This window comes from Aspergillus brunneoviolaceus (genome assembly GCF_003184695.1).
Source record: "Aspergillus brunneoviolaceus CBS 621.78 unplaced genomic scaffold BO95scaffold_88, whole genome shotgun sequence".
In the NCBI taxonomy this organism is placed as follows: domain Eukaryota; kingdom Fungi; phylum Ascomycota; class Eurotiomycetes; order Eurotiales; family Aspergillaceae; genus Aspergillus; species Aspergillus brunneoviolaceus.
This window is the reverse complement of record NW_020290818.1, coordinates 1-13,617: the sequence shown is the minus strand read 5'-3', so window position 1 is coordinate 13,617 and position 13,617 is coordinate 1. Positions and strand designations below refer to the sequence as shown.

General features: G+C 45.8%; 1 protein-coding gene across 1 annotated transcript; it reads left to right on the top strand.

The window, feature by feature from the left end:
• Positions 1 to 8,669: 8,669 nt before the first annotated feature.
• On the top strand, positions 8,670 to 10,539 carry BO95DRAFT_468290 (uncharacterized protein; the record flags this gene model as incomplete). Its single annotated transcript, XM_025589359.1, has 2 exons — positions 8,670 to 8,833; positions 10,389 to 10,539. 2 exons carry the CDS (start codon positions 8,670 to 8,672, stop codon positions 10,537 to 10,539), a joined length of 315 nt encoding a protein of 104 aa, XP_025437420.1.
• Between the last annotated feature and the right edge of the window lie 3,078 nt (positions 10,540 to 13,617).

Below are 13,617 nucleotides of genomic sequence, written 5' to 3'. Positions count from 1 at the left end.
GATGCAAAGCTATGAAAATACGCAAGGGGAGACTGAGAACAGCCGCTGAAGCCGTTATTTACAACGCTAGATATATCTTTTGGTTTTTCAGGGAGTCAAAGGGTGTACAGGCATGTTCTCGGTCTCGACCACCTTCATAGCTGAGCTGCAATAGGCGGGCCGAGTCTCTCATGAGGCTCCTTAGGTTGATAGGACATGAATTGAATTGAATTGAATTGAAGAGTAGGCGGGTCGATAGCCGGCGTGAATTAGATCTGTTTCTTCGGGGTTCCAGGGCCAAGGAGGGGCGAGGTTACTCGACACATGGCCTGTGCTGCGCTGGCGGGGAGGGCCGGGCGAGACCGTCCGGGTGGAAGGTGGCGGTCGAGCAGCGCGTTAGGTTGCGGTCCGTGGTGCGGAGGATGATGATGGTGGTGGTTGTTGCTGTGGTTGTGATGGTGGTGAAGGTCTTGTTGGAGTTGTAATTGTTCTGCCTTTGCTTTGTAGTCCTCGTTCGAACTTTTCCCTTTGTGCTGCTTGGGGTCAAAATCTTGATATGATGTTTATATATTCGACTTGCTGTGGCCATTTGACGCGGTATGGAAATGAGACAACGCTTGGAATGGGCACTATCCAGGTGGTTCGAGTTTTCAAATCCCATTACGTTCCGAGACAACGTACCCATATTAGTGCTGGAATTCTGATTGCGGTAAATGTTCAACTTCTGATAATTGGATTTTCTGCCAGTGATTATATGATATAACCGGCCGAGGGGCTGTCATTCTCCTTCTTCTTTAAGGGCACATGCTTGTTTAGTGCGCTTGTTATAAAGAGATCCTGATAGTTAATCGGTATTGTTGACGGGTGCCAACAAAACATACTCGAGTATATCCTACTCGGAATAATAATAAGTCAATAATGCATTGGTTTCGTAGCGCAAATGCTTCGGATCTTTCTGTGCATGTAACCCAACAGTCAAGTCCCAGTTTCTCTTTGCATTCTATGCGCGCGGTCTTCGTGCTTGAATTTCCATTCTGCCTATTCTTATACTCGCTATCGTCTGTCTTTTCCTAGTCAAATCGTCGTTGGTTTTCGAGGGGCCGGTTGGTAATGAGGCTACCTACTGCACCTTGAAGGCGACGAAGAGTATACAGATATTAGTTTAAGATATAGGTCACCCATATCTGTATCTTCAACTATAGTTACTTCGTTATTAGAGAAAAGTTGATCATTCTAATTTTTTTTTTTTTTTTTTTTTTTTTTTTGCGAGCTCAGTCGCTGGTAATTGACTTGCTTTTCTGTTTGTCTACTCCCTATGTGTATTGCGAACCGCTTCCCAAAGTTGATATAGGCATCTGATCATCCAGCCGGACAATCAGATGCCAATATTCAACTTTTGACCCGCAGGGCATATGATATGCCTGTTTAGGGCTTATGCCCTATATAGATCCCATGCGCCCTGCATAGGCGCTGCGTCCCGCTTAGGGCTCACATACTATCCATAGCCCTCATATACCCTGCAAAGCCTTTACATGTCCTGATTACCCAGTAGACATCGTATGCCCTGCATGAGCATCTTTATTTCTGTAGCTGGCTCTATTGACCATTACACTTACTGATTCACATACTCAGTTGGATTCACAGAGCCAATCTGATTCACGGAACCAGTTGGATTCAAACCAGGCGTATTCACACCTTCAATTAAATTCACCATCCAGTTGGTTGTAGGCTTCACTCTGCTACCCCTCGCTACCTCTTCTTACTTCCCTCCATGGAATTAACCACTGTTCTGCGGATTCACCTGTTTCTATCTATTCAATCTCTGCCAAGCGAGTCTCTGGCCACGTCTATTTATACCCTCCTCCATCTCTTCTCTCTCTCCCCTCCTGTCCTCTTCCTCTCGTCTTCAACTTACCACCAGCCTGCCAAATTCCTTCGAGGCAATCAGATTCTAATATCGTTGCATCCTTATGGTATATGACATGTGTCAAGGCAGCTAGCCTTTCATCTATAGTTAAGTCTCCGTTGTTTTACTTTCATCTTCTATGAACTGTGGTTCAAGTGGTCCAATTCATGGACCAAAGCATATAAGACTCAGCTTGCATGGGGTTTGAAGCCGGAGAAAGAAGTACTAAGGGAAGCATTTCGGAAAGTATGGTTCCTGATTCTTTGACTAGGTTCTGCCACTTACTGATACCGAGAACAGGACCTGGCGTAAGCCAATTCAGCCTTCTTGGCATAAAGGTAAGCTTCCGGTCTCTGTGTCTATCTATATTTCTTCTGACCGATTGGCGGCGGCATAGGAATATTAGCTCGCGTGGTTCAACGCTGCTGTCTTTCCGAAGTCACGGTCGGAGTTTTCGGTTTTGGCAAACCTTAATCTCGATTTCCCAAATGGCTTGATCGATATTGCCTAGCTGTACAAACTCGAGCGATAGAACTCGCACTTTCTTCGATACGACCTCTTACTATACTCGACATTCCCGACGGGTTGCTCATCCAGGTATCTGGGTTGGTTATTCCAAGATTTCCGAGTGAACAAAAACAAAGTTATCTGGTGGACCCAAGATATTACGGGTCGAATTAGTTGGACTTTACATGAACATCCTCGAGAGACATCTTACGTGATGGATATCAATCTGTTGCAGCTTAGAGCAGTGACCAACTGAAGTCATATGCGACAGTCGGAGTGGCTTTCATAATGACCTGAACTGCCCAAGTATGACCTTCATTGAAAACCTGATTATTGACTACTGAGTTCCACCAATAGAACTCAGCAGTTAACGCCTCTCTTATGACAGGGTCAGTTGTGTAAACCCGAGCGATTGTGGGTTACTCGATGCTCTTGCGGCCGTGGAAAGCTGCGGTCCCCAGCGGAGATTCGCCGCTTCTCCAATCACCGTCTAACCGGTGCAACATAGCTGGGTGATTGCAAACATGCGAATCATATTACGGCAACGAGTGAGCGCATTGCGCAACTCAGCTCAGCTCTGAACAAACAATCAGATTCATCGCCTCTGGAAGATCAGATCGTTAAATTACTATCTTCAATATCTGGAATGGGTGGTGAACCAGAGTCCTCTCAAATCAAGACAAATCAAGGTCTTGAAGCATGTCCCAATTAAGCTTTCGAAGGATTTATGAAATACAAAGACTACCGGGTCTGCGCACTTGATGTGCAGTACATTGGCCAAGAGCTCATTTACGAGGCTCGGTCGACGCGATATGGTGACCATTGCAACATAAGCGCTGCATTACAAATCAGGTACTAGAACGATATGCGCAGAAGACAAGTCCGAGCATAATTATTAGCTCCTCAAATCGATGCGAGGAAGGGGTCTTCTCTTCTTCCTGAACAATCTCACTGCAAACACAAACTTTGCGCTGGAAGACTTGCGCAAGGAGTTGACACCTTCAAAGAGCACACGATTCAACTAGAATAATTGGTTTCACCAATTACCTTCCCCAGCGAAACTTACAATGCGGTTACAGATTGCACTGGATAACCAAATTTCTCAAGAATCCCAAAAGCGGCAGATACTTCTATGAGAGGTCTGAGGACGGAGCTTTTTGATCTGCTTAGTGGATGTGGCCTCGAAGTGCTGAAATGGATGTGCCATCTCGCTGCCTTTAGGAAATTCGGCGGTTAATGACTGGATGCATTGGCGACTGTCTAAGACTGAGCTCGCTTTGCGATTATCAGTTTCTGTGTGCTGGGGTTGGCCTATTGGTCATATGCCTGAACATGCGCAATTGAAAGCCGGAATGTCCAAACGTGCAAGACTGATATTTAGAACATAGCATTGAGTGCATGTTGCAGAGAGCACGTCATTTGCTTGAAGATGCAAAACTTCTTTTTCAGATGTCACGCCTTCATCATTGAGCTGACGCTGGTCGATTACCAACCAATATTCCCCAGCGGCTTGTACTCAACCAACCAAATGCCGAACAAACATCATGATATCCAGGTGCTATGCACCACATGCTTATTCCAACTAAGATCTGTCATTTTGGCAAATCATCTTCATCCCCGCAGCATAAGCTGGCGTTTGTCAACCACCAACAATGTTCCCAAGCGTACCAAGCGGCAGCCGAGTCGTTGCAATCAGACACCGATGGGTTTAGTTGTTTTATTCTTTCTATCTTTAATCTTAGGCGGACAGATGCTACCGTCTTCTATTTGAATTCAAAGTACGCTTTTGTTGCGCCTGGGAAGGTGAGGTGTTGACTTTCTCATCAAGGACGGCAAGCATCCAGATGCTCAGAAGAAAGCCCCTCAAACAGAAGCTTCAATGTGTACCGTCGCACGTACGAGGGGATGGCTTTATACAACCAGCGCTACACTTGGGCTACCGTGTGTGTCTTTGGAGGTGTAAGGTCGCAATATCAGTTTTTTAGTTCAGTTGATATCTGGACATCTTGCGCTATCTTTCGGACCTACCAGTCAAAACCTCAATCGCCGTCTTGAGCGTTCTCTCTATCATTCCTTCTTCTTACCAATCAACCCTCATCTTTACTCTCCCGGATTGTCGGGACCAAGAGATCCCGGCGAATGTGGGTTCTTTTCTCAGACAGGATTCAGCTCATCATAACCAATGCTTGTTTTTTCAAGCTTCTCCCATACCTGCCCTGATAGGCGAGGAGAGGATACAGATAATCTCGTCATTTGCTTCCTGATATTTAAGGGAAGTCTCAAGCTGCTAACCATCCTGCGTGCCTATTGTGATCAACCTGACAGCATGCAGGTCGGTCACAGAATGCACCCGGTGCGAGCCCTTGGCTACGAATTGTATGGGCAGATAGCCAACGGTAAGCTTTTCATGGCATACAACGGCGAGGAGTGCAATTTTGTCGAAGGCAAGCAATGCCCAAAGACACACTTTTAATTCAGAATGTTCCGACCGGAGTTAAATAACCGGCAATGGCCGTTTCTTCATTCGACTTCCTTGATGGCACGACTGTATCGCAGCAAACAATGCAATGGTCGAAGATAAAGCGATTGCAAAATCCACTGATGTCTGAGATTGACGAACTGAATCATGATATTCAGGCTCGACAGTGTAAGGAACAAAGATACACTGAATATGGAGGGAAGTATTTGTTCCAAAATCACTCGGACCTTTGCACTATTAGCGAATGCAGAATTGATCTCTCGAACCTCAGATACAATGAAGGAGAACTAGCAAGTTCGAGAAGGGTTACCGGCTCCGAGCAAAGTATCGAGCTCGGGATACCAAAGAAGGGCACTCAATGCTTTGGCATTGAACCCAATGACCGGGACAGAGATGATGCACCTGAGCGGAATAAGTAACAGCCAGTCGCAATACTGAACTGAAAACCCGCATAAAATGCAGTACAGAAACTCGGCGACTTAAACTGCTATATCTCTTGCCTGTTGTCCAGTATCAAAACTGGCCCATATCTTGCTGATGTTATCATCGAGACTGGCATGACCCTGATTTACATCGGATGATATCCATATCCGCTTGCGCAATTCTATGAAAGCAAGAGCCAGTCTATATCTGGTTCGACTCTTCGGACCTAGAAAACATGCCTCGGTTGTCCCGGATCTATGAAGATGCCTTTGATAGAGGAGCGATATTTGCAGGGCCATTGATGCGTTGCGACAAGGTATCGCGGCGGAAAGACTAAGTAACCACTTAGAGACGGCGGATTGAAACCAAGTCAAGTGCTTTTGAGCCTTCTCGATCAATGATAACAACCAAAGATATGGAGGATACTCAACAAACCGATTCATATGTGTGCTTGAACTGTCCCGTTCTCAGTCTTCAACACCTGACCAGATAATACTTGAACGCGTCATGAAGTTGTATACCTCCAACTCTCTCGTATGCTATATTATTCTGCAGAGGAATGCTGTTGTCTAAACGGCCACGCAACCCAGGCATTCCCAGCGATGGACAGCAGTTGAAAGGATTTATTGACTTGGGCTCATTGCTACTAGGTCTTGTCTATGGAAACTACTGTCCATCCCTTCTTTACAGAAGAATATGGTGGCCCAATGTCTGCGACTATTGATCCAAGGGTAGGGTGAGGGATATTTCCAAAGCCGAAACCGAACTCATTCATGTATCTCATAGCGAGATGGATCGTGTCTCGAGTTCTGTCGTCTTGATAAGCAATGAAGGGATCAGATTTGACGACCGCTACCGCATGAATCGCGTCTTCGGAAATCACTCATACCGAGTGGGCTTAAAGGCTTACTCGTTCAGTGTCACTTATCACAGAGGCCTTATATCCTGATTCTAAAATAGGTATGATCACGGGCAACTAAGCAATCCCGGACCTGGAAGCTTAAGCACAATGGAAGATACAAGCAGCATCGTCGATACAGTCATAGTCGCTTGCTAAATTCGATGAAAGAACATCAGGAAGCTATCCACTACTCTTTCACAAATCGACCTGAGGTTACCTACGCGCTATGGTCGTTGAACGCCTGGCTAGTCTATGAGCAACAAAGCAGTCTTTGTGAATTTATACTTGCGGAAAATCGACTTCAAAATTCCAGTCAAAAACATATATAACTGAATACTCTTGTCCTTGAAGAACAGGTATCTGATTCAAATTCTGAGTCTCCTTAACTTCAGCGATCATTCACTTGTCCTTATTTCACAACCAAGAACCAACCGATGCAAGGGCTGAACATTATCTTCATCCTTTCCTTCCCTCTACACAAACCCATTGAATACTTTGGCTTATTACCAGAATCTGGGGTGGAGCTGTTCTCACTTGCAAAGTGCTGACATTGACATCGTGGCACGGTCAGTCGTCCTCAATTTATTTTCACCTTACCAGAACTTACTTTCAATCATTCCAAAAACTGAACGCTTGAAAGTATAATCTTTCCAGTGACGGGCGATCCATCTCAGGGAAAGAAAGTTCTTTCCATGCCTCATACCCACAGGCATCACTCTTGATCTCTTCGCGAGCTGGAACAGAGGCGAAGTCCAGTCACCTAAAGAAACTCAGAAGCTGTTCAGATTGACTTGAAAGCTTCGATGCGAACGGTGCAATGCTAAGCATTTTTCACCACCAGGTATGAAATCCAGTCATATATTGGCACATTTAGAAAGGTATTGCCGGGCTGATCTCTTTCTATTTGCTAGAGAGGCTCTAATATATCTGGATACTGCACCAAGAATGGTGTTGAAGAATGCAGATATTGCCGGGAGTTGGTACGCCTTAGAAATGGAAACTGGCATAAGCAACATACTACAGCATATCAAAGCTGATAATTCGCCGTATGCCGTTCTGGAAACAGCATAAAGAAGTGCGGATACTGGAAGGCACTTCAGAAAGGTTTGCCAGTCTGTCGACCTTTCCTGTAGACAAAAGGGTCTTACAGCAAAACAGCACTGCATACCACAAAGCAGAACTTGGAGAGTGTTGGAGTGGATCTATATTTACACAAGTATTCTTCGACCCAAAAAGAAAGACCACTTGGACAGTGGCATAGGGTCTTTCAGTCTATCCCTGCCACATTGGAACGAGGTGAAAATTCTTACTTTACTCAGCCCATATTATCGAACACACATTTTCTATTTTATTGTGACGGTACAGCATTTCTACTCCATGATCACCAGTTAGGCCAACCACCAAAATGCGTTGGACCGACGAGAAGGAACTGCTTTTGTGCAGCAGATGTTCGGCCAGGTATAGCAGAAGCCGACTGAACTGCACATCCTGAGGGCCCTCTCTTGAGAAGTATGGCATAAGATCAATGCCAACATTCCTCTTAAGACAGAGTAAGACAGTCTTTCTTCTTGCGTTAAGAACTAGACCATGACTAATTGTCAACTACAGGGCTTGATGAAACCTGGTCGCGATGAACCCGCGTATAGCTTTGTTAATGATACATGGTATCGGCGCTGTTGACATGCTGGTCGATCGCTGGCTATGCAAAAGATTGTACCTCGGCGCAGCACAGTTGATAGAAAGGACGGAGCGATTAAGAAAGCAGCCACAGTATAATTATCTCGATTTAATGCAAAGATAAAGCATTAATCGATCAATGACCAGAGCTCTCGTCAGTTGAAATACGAGTCCTCTGAATTCACCGCCATCAATGGCCGTGTATCATCATCATCATCCTCATTCTTCGCGTCCAAATAGATCTCCACTGGGATCCCCAACAGCCCTTTCGCAGATTTACCGCGTTCTCTTATCTGCATTTCATGCATAGCATAAACGCCATTATCATAGTGGACAATTGTTAAAGTCCAGGTCAATATGCCTTGGCGAAGAGCAGATAATCGACAGGTTGAAGCTGCTAAAAAGCAGTCGGAGTAACGACTACCTCAACTCAATGCAAGGATAGAGAATGGGTCGGCTGATGACCGCATCGTTTTCTCATCTGTGTTTTCAGACATATCATTAGCGTTGTTGATATGCTGGACAGTTTCTCGCTATGCAAACGAGCATAACCCGGCGCAGCACAGATGATACACAGGATAAAGCTGCTAAATGGGTGTTGAGAACAGCGATTATCTCCACTGAATGCGAGAATAGAGAATATAGAAAAAAGGCTAGATTCTCAATTGATCAGCAAGTCGATACCTTGGTTAGGCGATACAAGATTTGATAACAGTTGCAAATATCCTTGCAAGATCTAACCACCGGATAAAGTTTAGACACAAATATTCTGTCAGGCGTTGTACAAGCGCTACAAGATGAAGTCAAATAGCTTGCATCTACCATCGCAAATACAGAACCATGAAGCTCATCAAGTTGAGAACTTGGTCAAGCAACACGAGGCTTTGTCGCAGTCGCTTATGCCTCTGCGAAACCCATCCACAGGAGAGATTTCGAACACGAATGTTTTGTCAGACCTTCTGTGAGCGATCAAACATGAGGTTGGAGAGCCTGCATATACCAACGGTAGTTATGCAGAATCAAGGAAAAGGAGGACGAATAGTTGTTCCGGAACATAACAGATGACCACGATCCTCACCATCTATCCCGGGTAGATGCATTTCGAATACGAACGTTTTGTCAGACATTCTGCGAGCGGATCAAACCATGTTCAGAAAGCTTGCATCCACTATCGGCAATCATATAGAATCACAAAAAGAGGGGACAAATCATTGGTCCAGAAAACGAGAGAAGAGCAAGATACTCACGGTTTGCCTCTGCATCGATCTACCACCAGAAAGACGCTGCACTCTGTGAACTAAAAGAGTGGTTCTAATAGGTCTGCATGCTATCTTCACAAAAATGGAGTAGGAAGATGGGGAGCTTGCAGCAGCCAGGGGCATTTGGGGAATATTGGCCCGTTATGCTGTTAAGCAAGGGTCAAATGAACCTGGGAAATATCTGCATACTATCTTCTCCAGAATGGAGTTAAGATTGCGGACTTCATAAGCTGGGTCCCTCGAAAGGAATTACCGGGCTATTGTCTATTGGGATGATATCCTGGCACCGTCAACAACATGAAGTGCTTCCATTGGTACTCCGACAACCACAAGGTAGCATACCACAACCAGCTCAACATGAGTCGGTTGCACCAGTGAAAGCCTATTAGTGTTAACATCTTTCGCCTACCGATGCACTGGCTAGTGGCCGGACAATTTGCTCTTTTCGTGTTCATTTGACATGCGCAGAAGAAATTATTGGAGAATGCAGGCAGAATCGTCATGCTTGACAAGGTTGTCGCATAAGAAGATGGCATTGAACAATGCGGGTCTATTTGTCTTGTATTATCTTTGCCTTTTTCTTGTTTATTGCTTTTGCTGCCTTCAATTTGCACGTCATTGCACACCAGAAGCCTCTCTGGTTTTCCATGTCCACTGCAAGTTAGTGGCTATCGTTTACGCCTATTGTTCTTGATGCGACTCGACAATGACTACCCTGCTGTCCCCTCTGAAGTGGGCTTTCGTGGAACCTTGTGCGGCGACGAAGCCTGTGTCATATGGAATCCAACGCAATTTTCAATAGACCAGAAACGGCTTTCCGGTCTATACCAAACGTGGGGAGCCAGAACACTTGAGGTGATATCATCCTAGGCTTCTATTATCTGGAAAAGGACTGTCGAAAGAAGCGACATTATTGTGGCCGATATCCTAATGGGTATCGAACGCCTGGCGGTGCTACTCGGCGTTCTCAAATACCACGAAGAATTCAGTTCCTTCCGTCATGAACATTGTCCTTTCATAGAGAATATGTTGCTGGTTGCCAATCCGAGGCCGGGTTTGTTAATCGCTCGCGGCGACAACAGCAAGGTGCATTCACGTTGGGAGCATACTAGAGCCCGAAAGCAGCGGACAATCTTTTACCAAAAGAGGGGAAACAGTTGCGATTATTGCAGCATCGAACATTTCGAAAAGTATCGCTATGCGATCCTATTGAGGAAGGCTCTAATAGAGCTGGCAAGTCTTACCCACACCGTCAAGGACTGCAAAGCAAAGACAGAACAACTATAACTCCAACAAGACCTTCACCACCATCACAACCACAACAACAACCACCACCATCATCCTCCGCACCACAGACCGCAACCTCACGCGCTGCCCAACCGCCACCACAAAGGAGACGTTCGAATGAGGACTACAAAGCAAAGACAGAACAACTACAACTCCAACAAGACATTCACCACCATCACAACCACAGCAACAACCACTACTGTTAACTCGAAAACGCTTCGGGGATTACGGTTGCCAAGTTCCCATTTCCAATATGAAGCATGGCAAAGCAAATGCAAGTTTTATCCCAGCGATTATTGTGACATTGCCACTGGACGTCAGTTAACATCTGGAGCCTTACGCAAGGCGATGCCTCTACTCGATCGGCTATCTCGATATAGAAGATCGTATTTCGGATCGAATGAAAAGCAGATTGAGCCTATCTTGGCCAGAGATCGGCAATAAACCTATATCTTGTTATCAGATCATACTCATCTGATACGCAAGGCTTATTCTGGCTAGGCTGCTTTGTACCTTCCTTATCTCTAGCTTCAACCCGTCATCATAGTATGATGCTACCACATCACTGGTCAGCGTGGAGAAAGCTTGTTGGACCAGCTTGGGTATATATTCAACATAAGATCATCTACAATACTTACATTGGATGAAATCTATCTGAGGCCATATGATATCGATAATATGAAGCAGTATACTCGAGCTCGACAGTGGGTGAAGGAAATGTACTCCGAAGATGAAAAGAACGAGATATCCATTGTTGCGTCTATCATTACTTTGAATAGTGAAGCATCAAGTTCCAATATTAAGGTCACAGTAAATGACATCTTTAGCATTGGCAATCGTGCTGTAATGCTTAGCCAGTCACCAGAAGAAACTGGATATGCAAGTAGTGAATCTTCTAGCGCTATCTGGTTGATTAAGAGCACACACGGCCTCAGAGCCGCGAGGTATCCTAGCCAACCAGGTGAGGCGAGTGACCCCCTTCAGGATGTGCGCCTATTGCGAAGGCGCCCCCTTGGATCCGCGGGGTGCTTATATACCTGCCCAGGAGTACGCACGAACACTCATCCTTTACATAGTGTACTCCTGCCTCACCCGTGGAAACGAAAGTCTCGCCACCGAGAAAGGGGGGACCGCCACGTTGGGGAGGCATCTTGCTACAAAAGGCTTTATCAAACGACCGAGGGAGGGGGGCCTTATGAACAAGAGGGACAGACTTGAAAACAGCCTCAACATCCTCTACTTTCGATTGAGTGCCTCGTGACATCAAGTCATATATCGTACATGCAGCCACACTTCCAGTTCAACAAAATCGTATCGCTCGCAGACACTTTATTTAAACTGTCATCGATTCCGGCCGTTACAGCATCGGGTGTTTTGACACCTGTTTTGCCAAAGACCCGAGCCCACGTGCTTCCAATTCAAACTTATATGGAAGAGTAAGCCGGGGAGTCCACGGTATTTGCGCCACCCGAGTCAACCGGGTCGGCATATCGTCATCCTATATCTGAAAGAACCGACGTGCTCGATATAGAAGTATGTATAGAAAGGCAAGCCTGACGTATGTCGACCATTGTTGCCTGGATCAGACAGCGCAGCACCATCGCGACCTCGTTCCCCACCGCCGTACGAATAAGTCAGCGTCGACGTGATTCCTGATACAACGGCTCAAGAGAGGTCATTTAAATGACGGTTTAGAGGATTGCTTTATTTCTTTTCTTGCTTGGGCAGTTTCATCACGTCAGTGCGCCCAAGGCCACAGAAGAAAATGAGGAATCGACGAGCCTACAAGCAATGGGTATCAGCGCCGAAGACGTTGTGTAAATTGAGAACAGCCAGCCCATGAAGTCAAGAGGGTGGTGCAATCAATACGGTATATACAGGCGAACGAGGACCATGACGACAGGGGAGCCGTCACCATTCTATATTCTCACAAGGGATGCATGTTGTTTCGGTTATTGAGTGTACTCAGGCGCCACGACTCACGGTCATGATAGTCCTGCATAATCTTGTCAAAGAGGCTATCTGTAGGCTGAGCTGTTGACTCGAAGTCAAACTTTGACTCGTAATCAAACAAGTAGAACCCCCAAGTCCAGTTCTCAATGTCGACGATACTTAACACCTGCGCATCTGTAGTCAAATTAGTGCCCTCTGAAAATGGTGCCTATCTGGCACGAAGCGCGATCTTCTCTTCTTCAAAGAGCGGCATCCCAAAAGGGGCGAAGTAGTCATCCGTCTGAGCCCACTGAAACTCATCTTTGATATCTTACTCGGTATCATACGGATGACAAAGGTTTTTCTTTTGGAACAAGTTGCTTTGACAAAGCGGTCTAGATCGACTCCGAGTTTCAAGATGAAAGAAGATCACGAAATCATACTGCAGCTCCACTCTCGCAGTTTTGCTCCTTAATTGACACTGGATGCGCTGGCCGAGGCTGGACACAGCCGGTCTTCGTCGACCGATCAACTTGTTGCATGATTGGGATATGTTTCGTCGTGCATATTCAGAAAACTGCGTTTGGCCCATTTAGCTACTTCTTACAGGCTCTCAGTAAGCTCACAAAGAGGATTGAAGCTGGCGATATGTTCTGAAGCAATAAGAACATAAATTAAACCAATAGCAAATGATCCTCGTTTTGAGGCAGAGGTTTATGTATATAGAAAGCCGCAGTCACGCCAGTCGGCCGTCCCCGACGCAGGAAGAGCCTCGCATAGAGGACTGCCTAAGGCTTTAATCCATGAATTCCAAAATCCATCAATGTCGCACGTATCTGCTTGCAGAGTCTGATGGCTCTGAAGGCGCTCGAAGTCGGTTAAATTTTTCCGGCTCTCGGCGGGGTAGGTTTTAATTAGTGAAACTGTCCTGAGCCTACTTGTCATTGATTTCATTTTTCAGTTCAAGCTTTGACCGGGCCATTACCGGCGGCACGGGCCGGCTGTAGGTGAGCGTGGTATGGGAAAGGGAAGGACGTGCCATGGGACGATGTTCTTCTCTGGGGGTATCTGCAAGGTTGTACATGGAGGAGAAAGGTAAAAGACCGCGTCATTGAAAAAGATTTCGTATGGGTATAAGAGTTTTTTGTGGTAACCCGTCAGTGCAGTGAAAATTTTTCGGTTCACATAGCTAAGCTTTTTGGTTTGGTATCTGGGGATCTAGTGACACGAGACTAGCTTAGACACGGATGGCACCCTCAACGGCCTT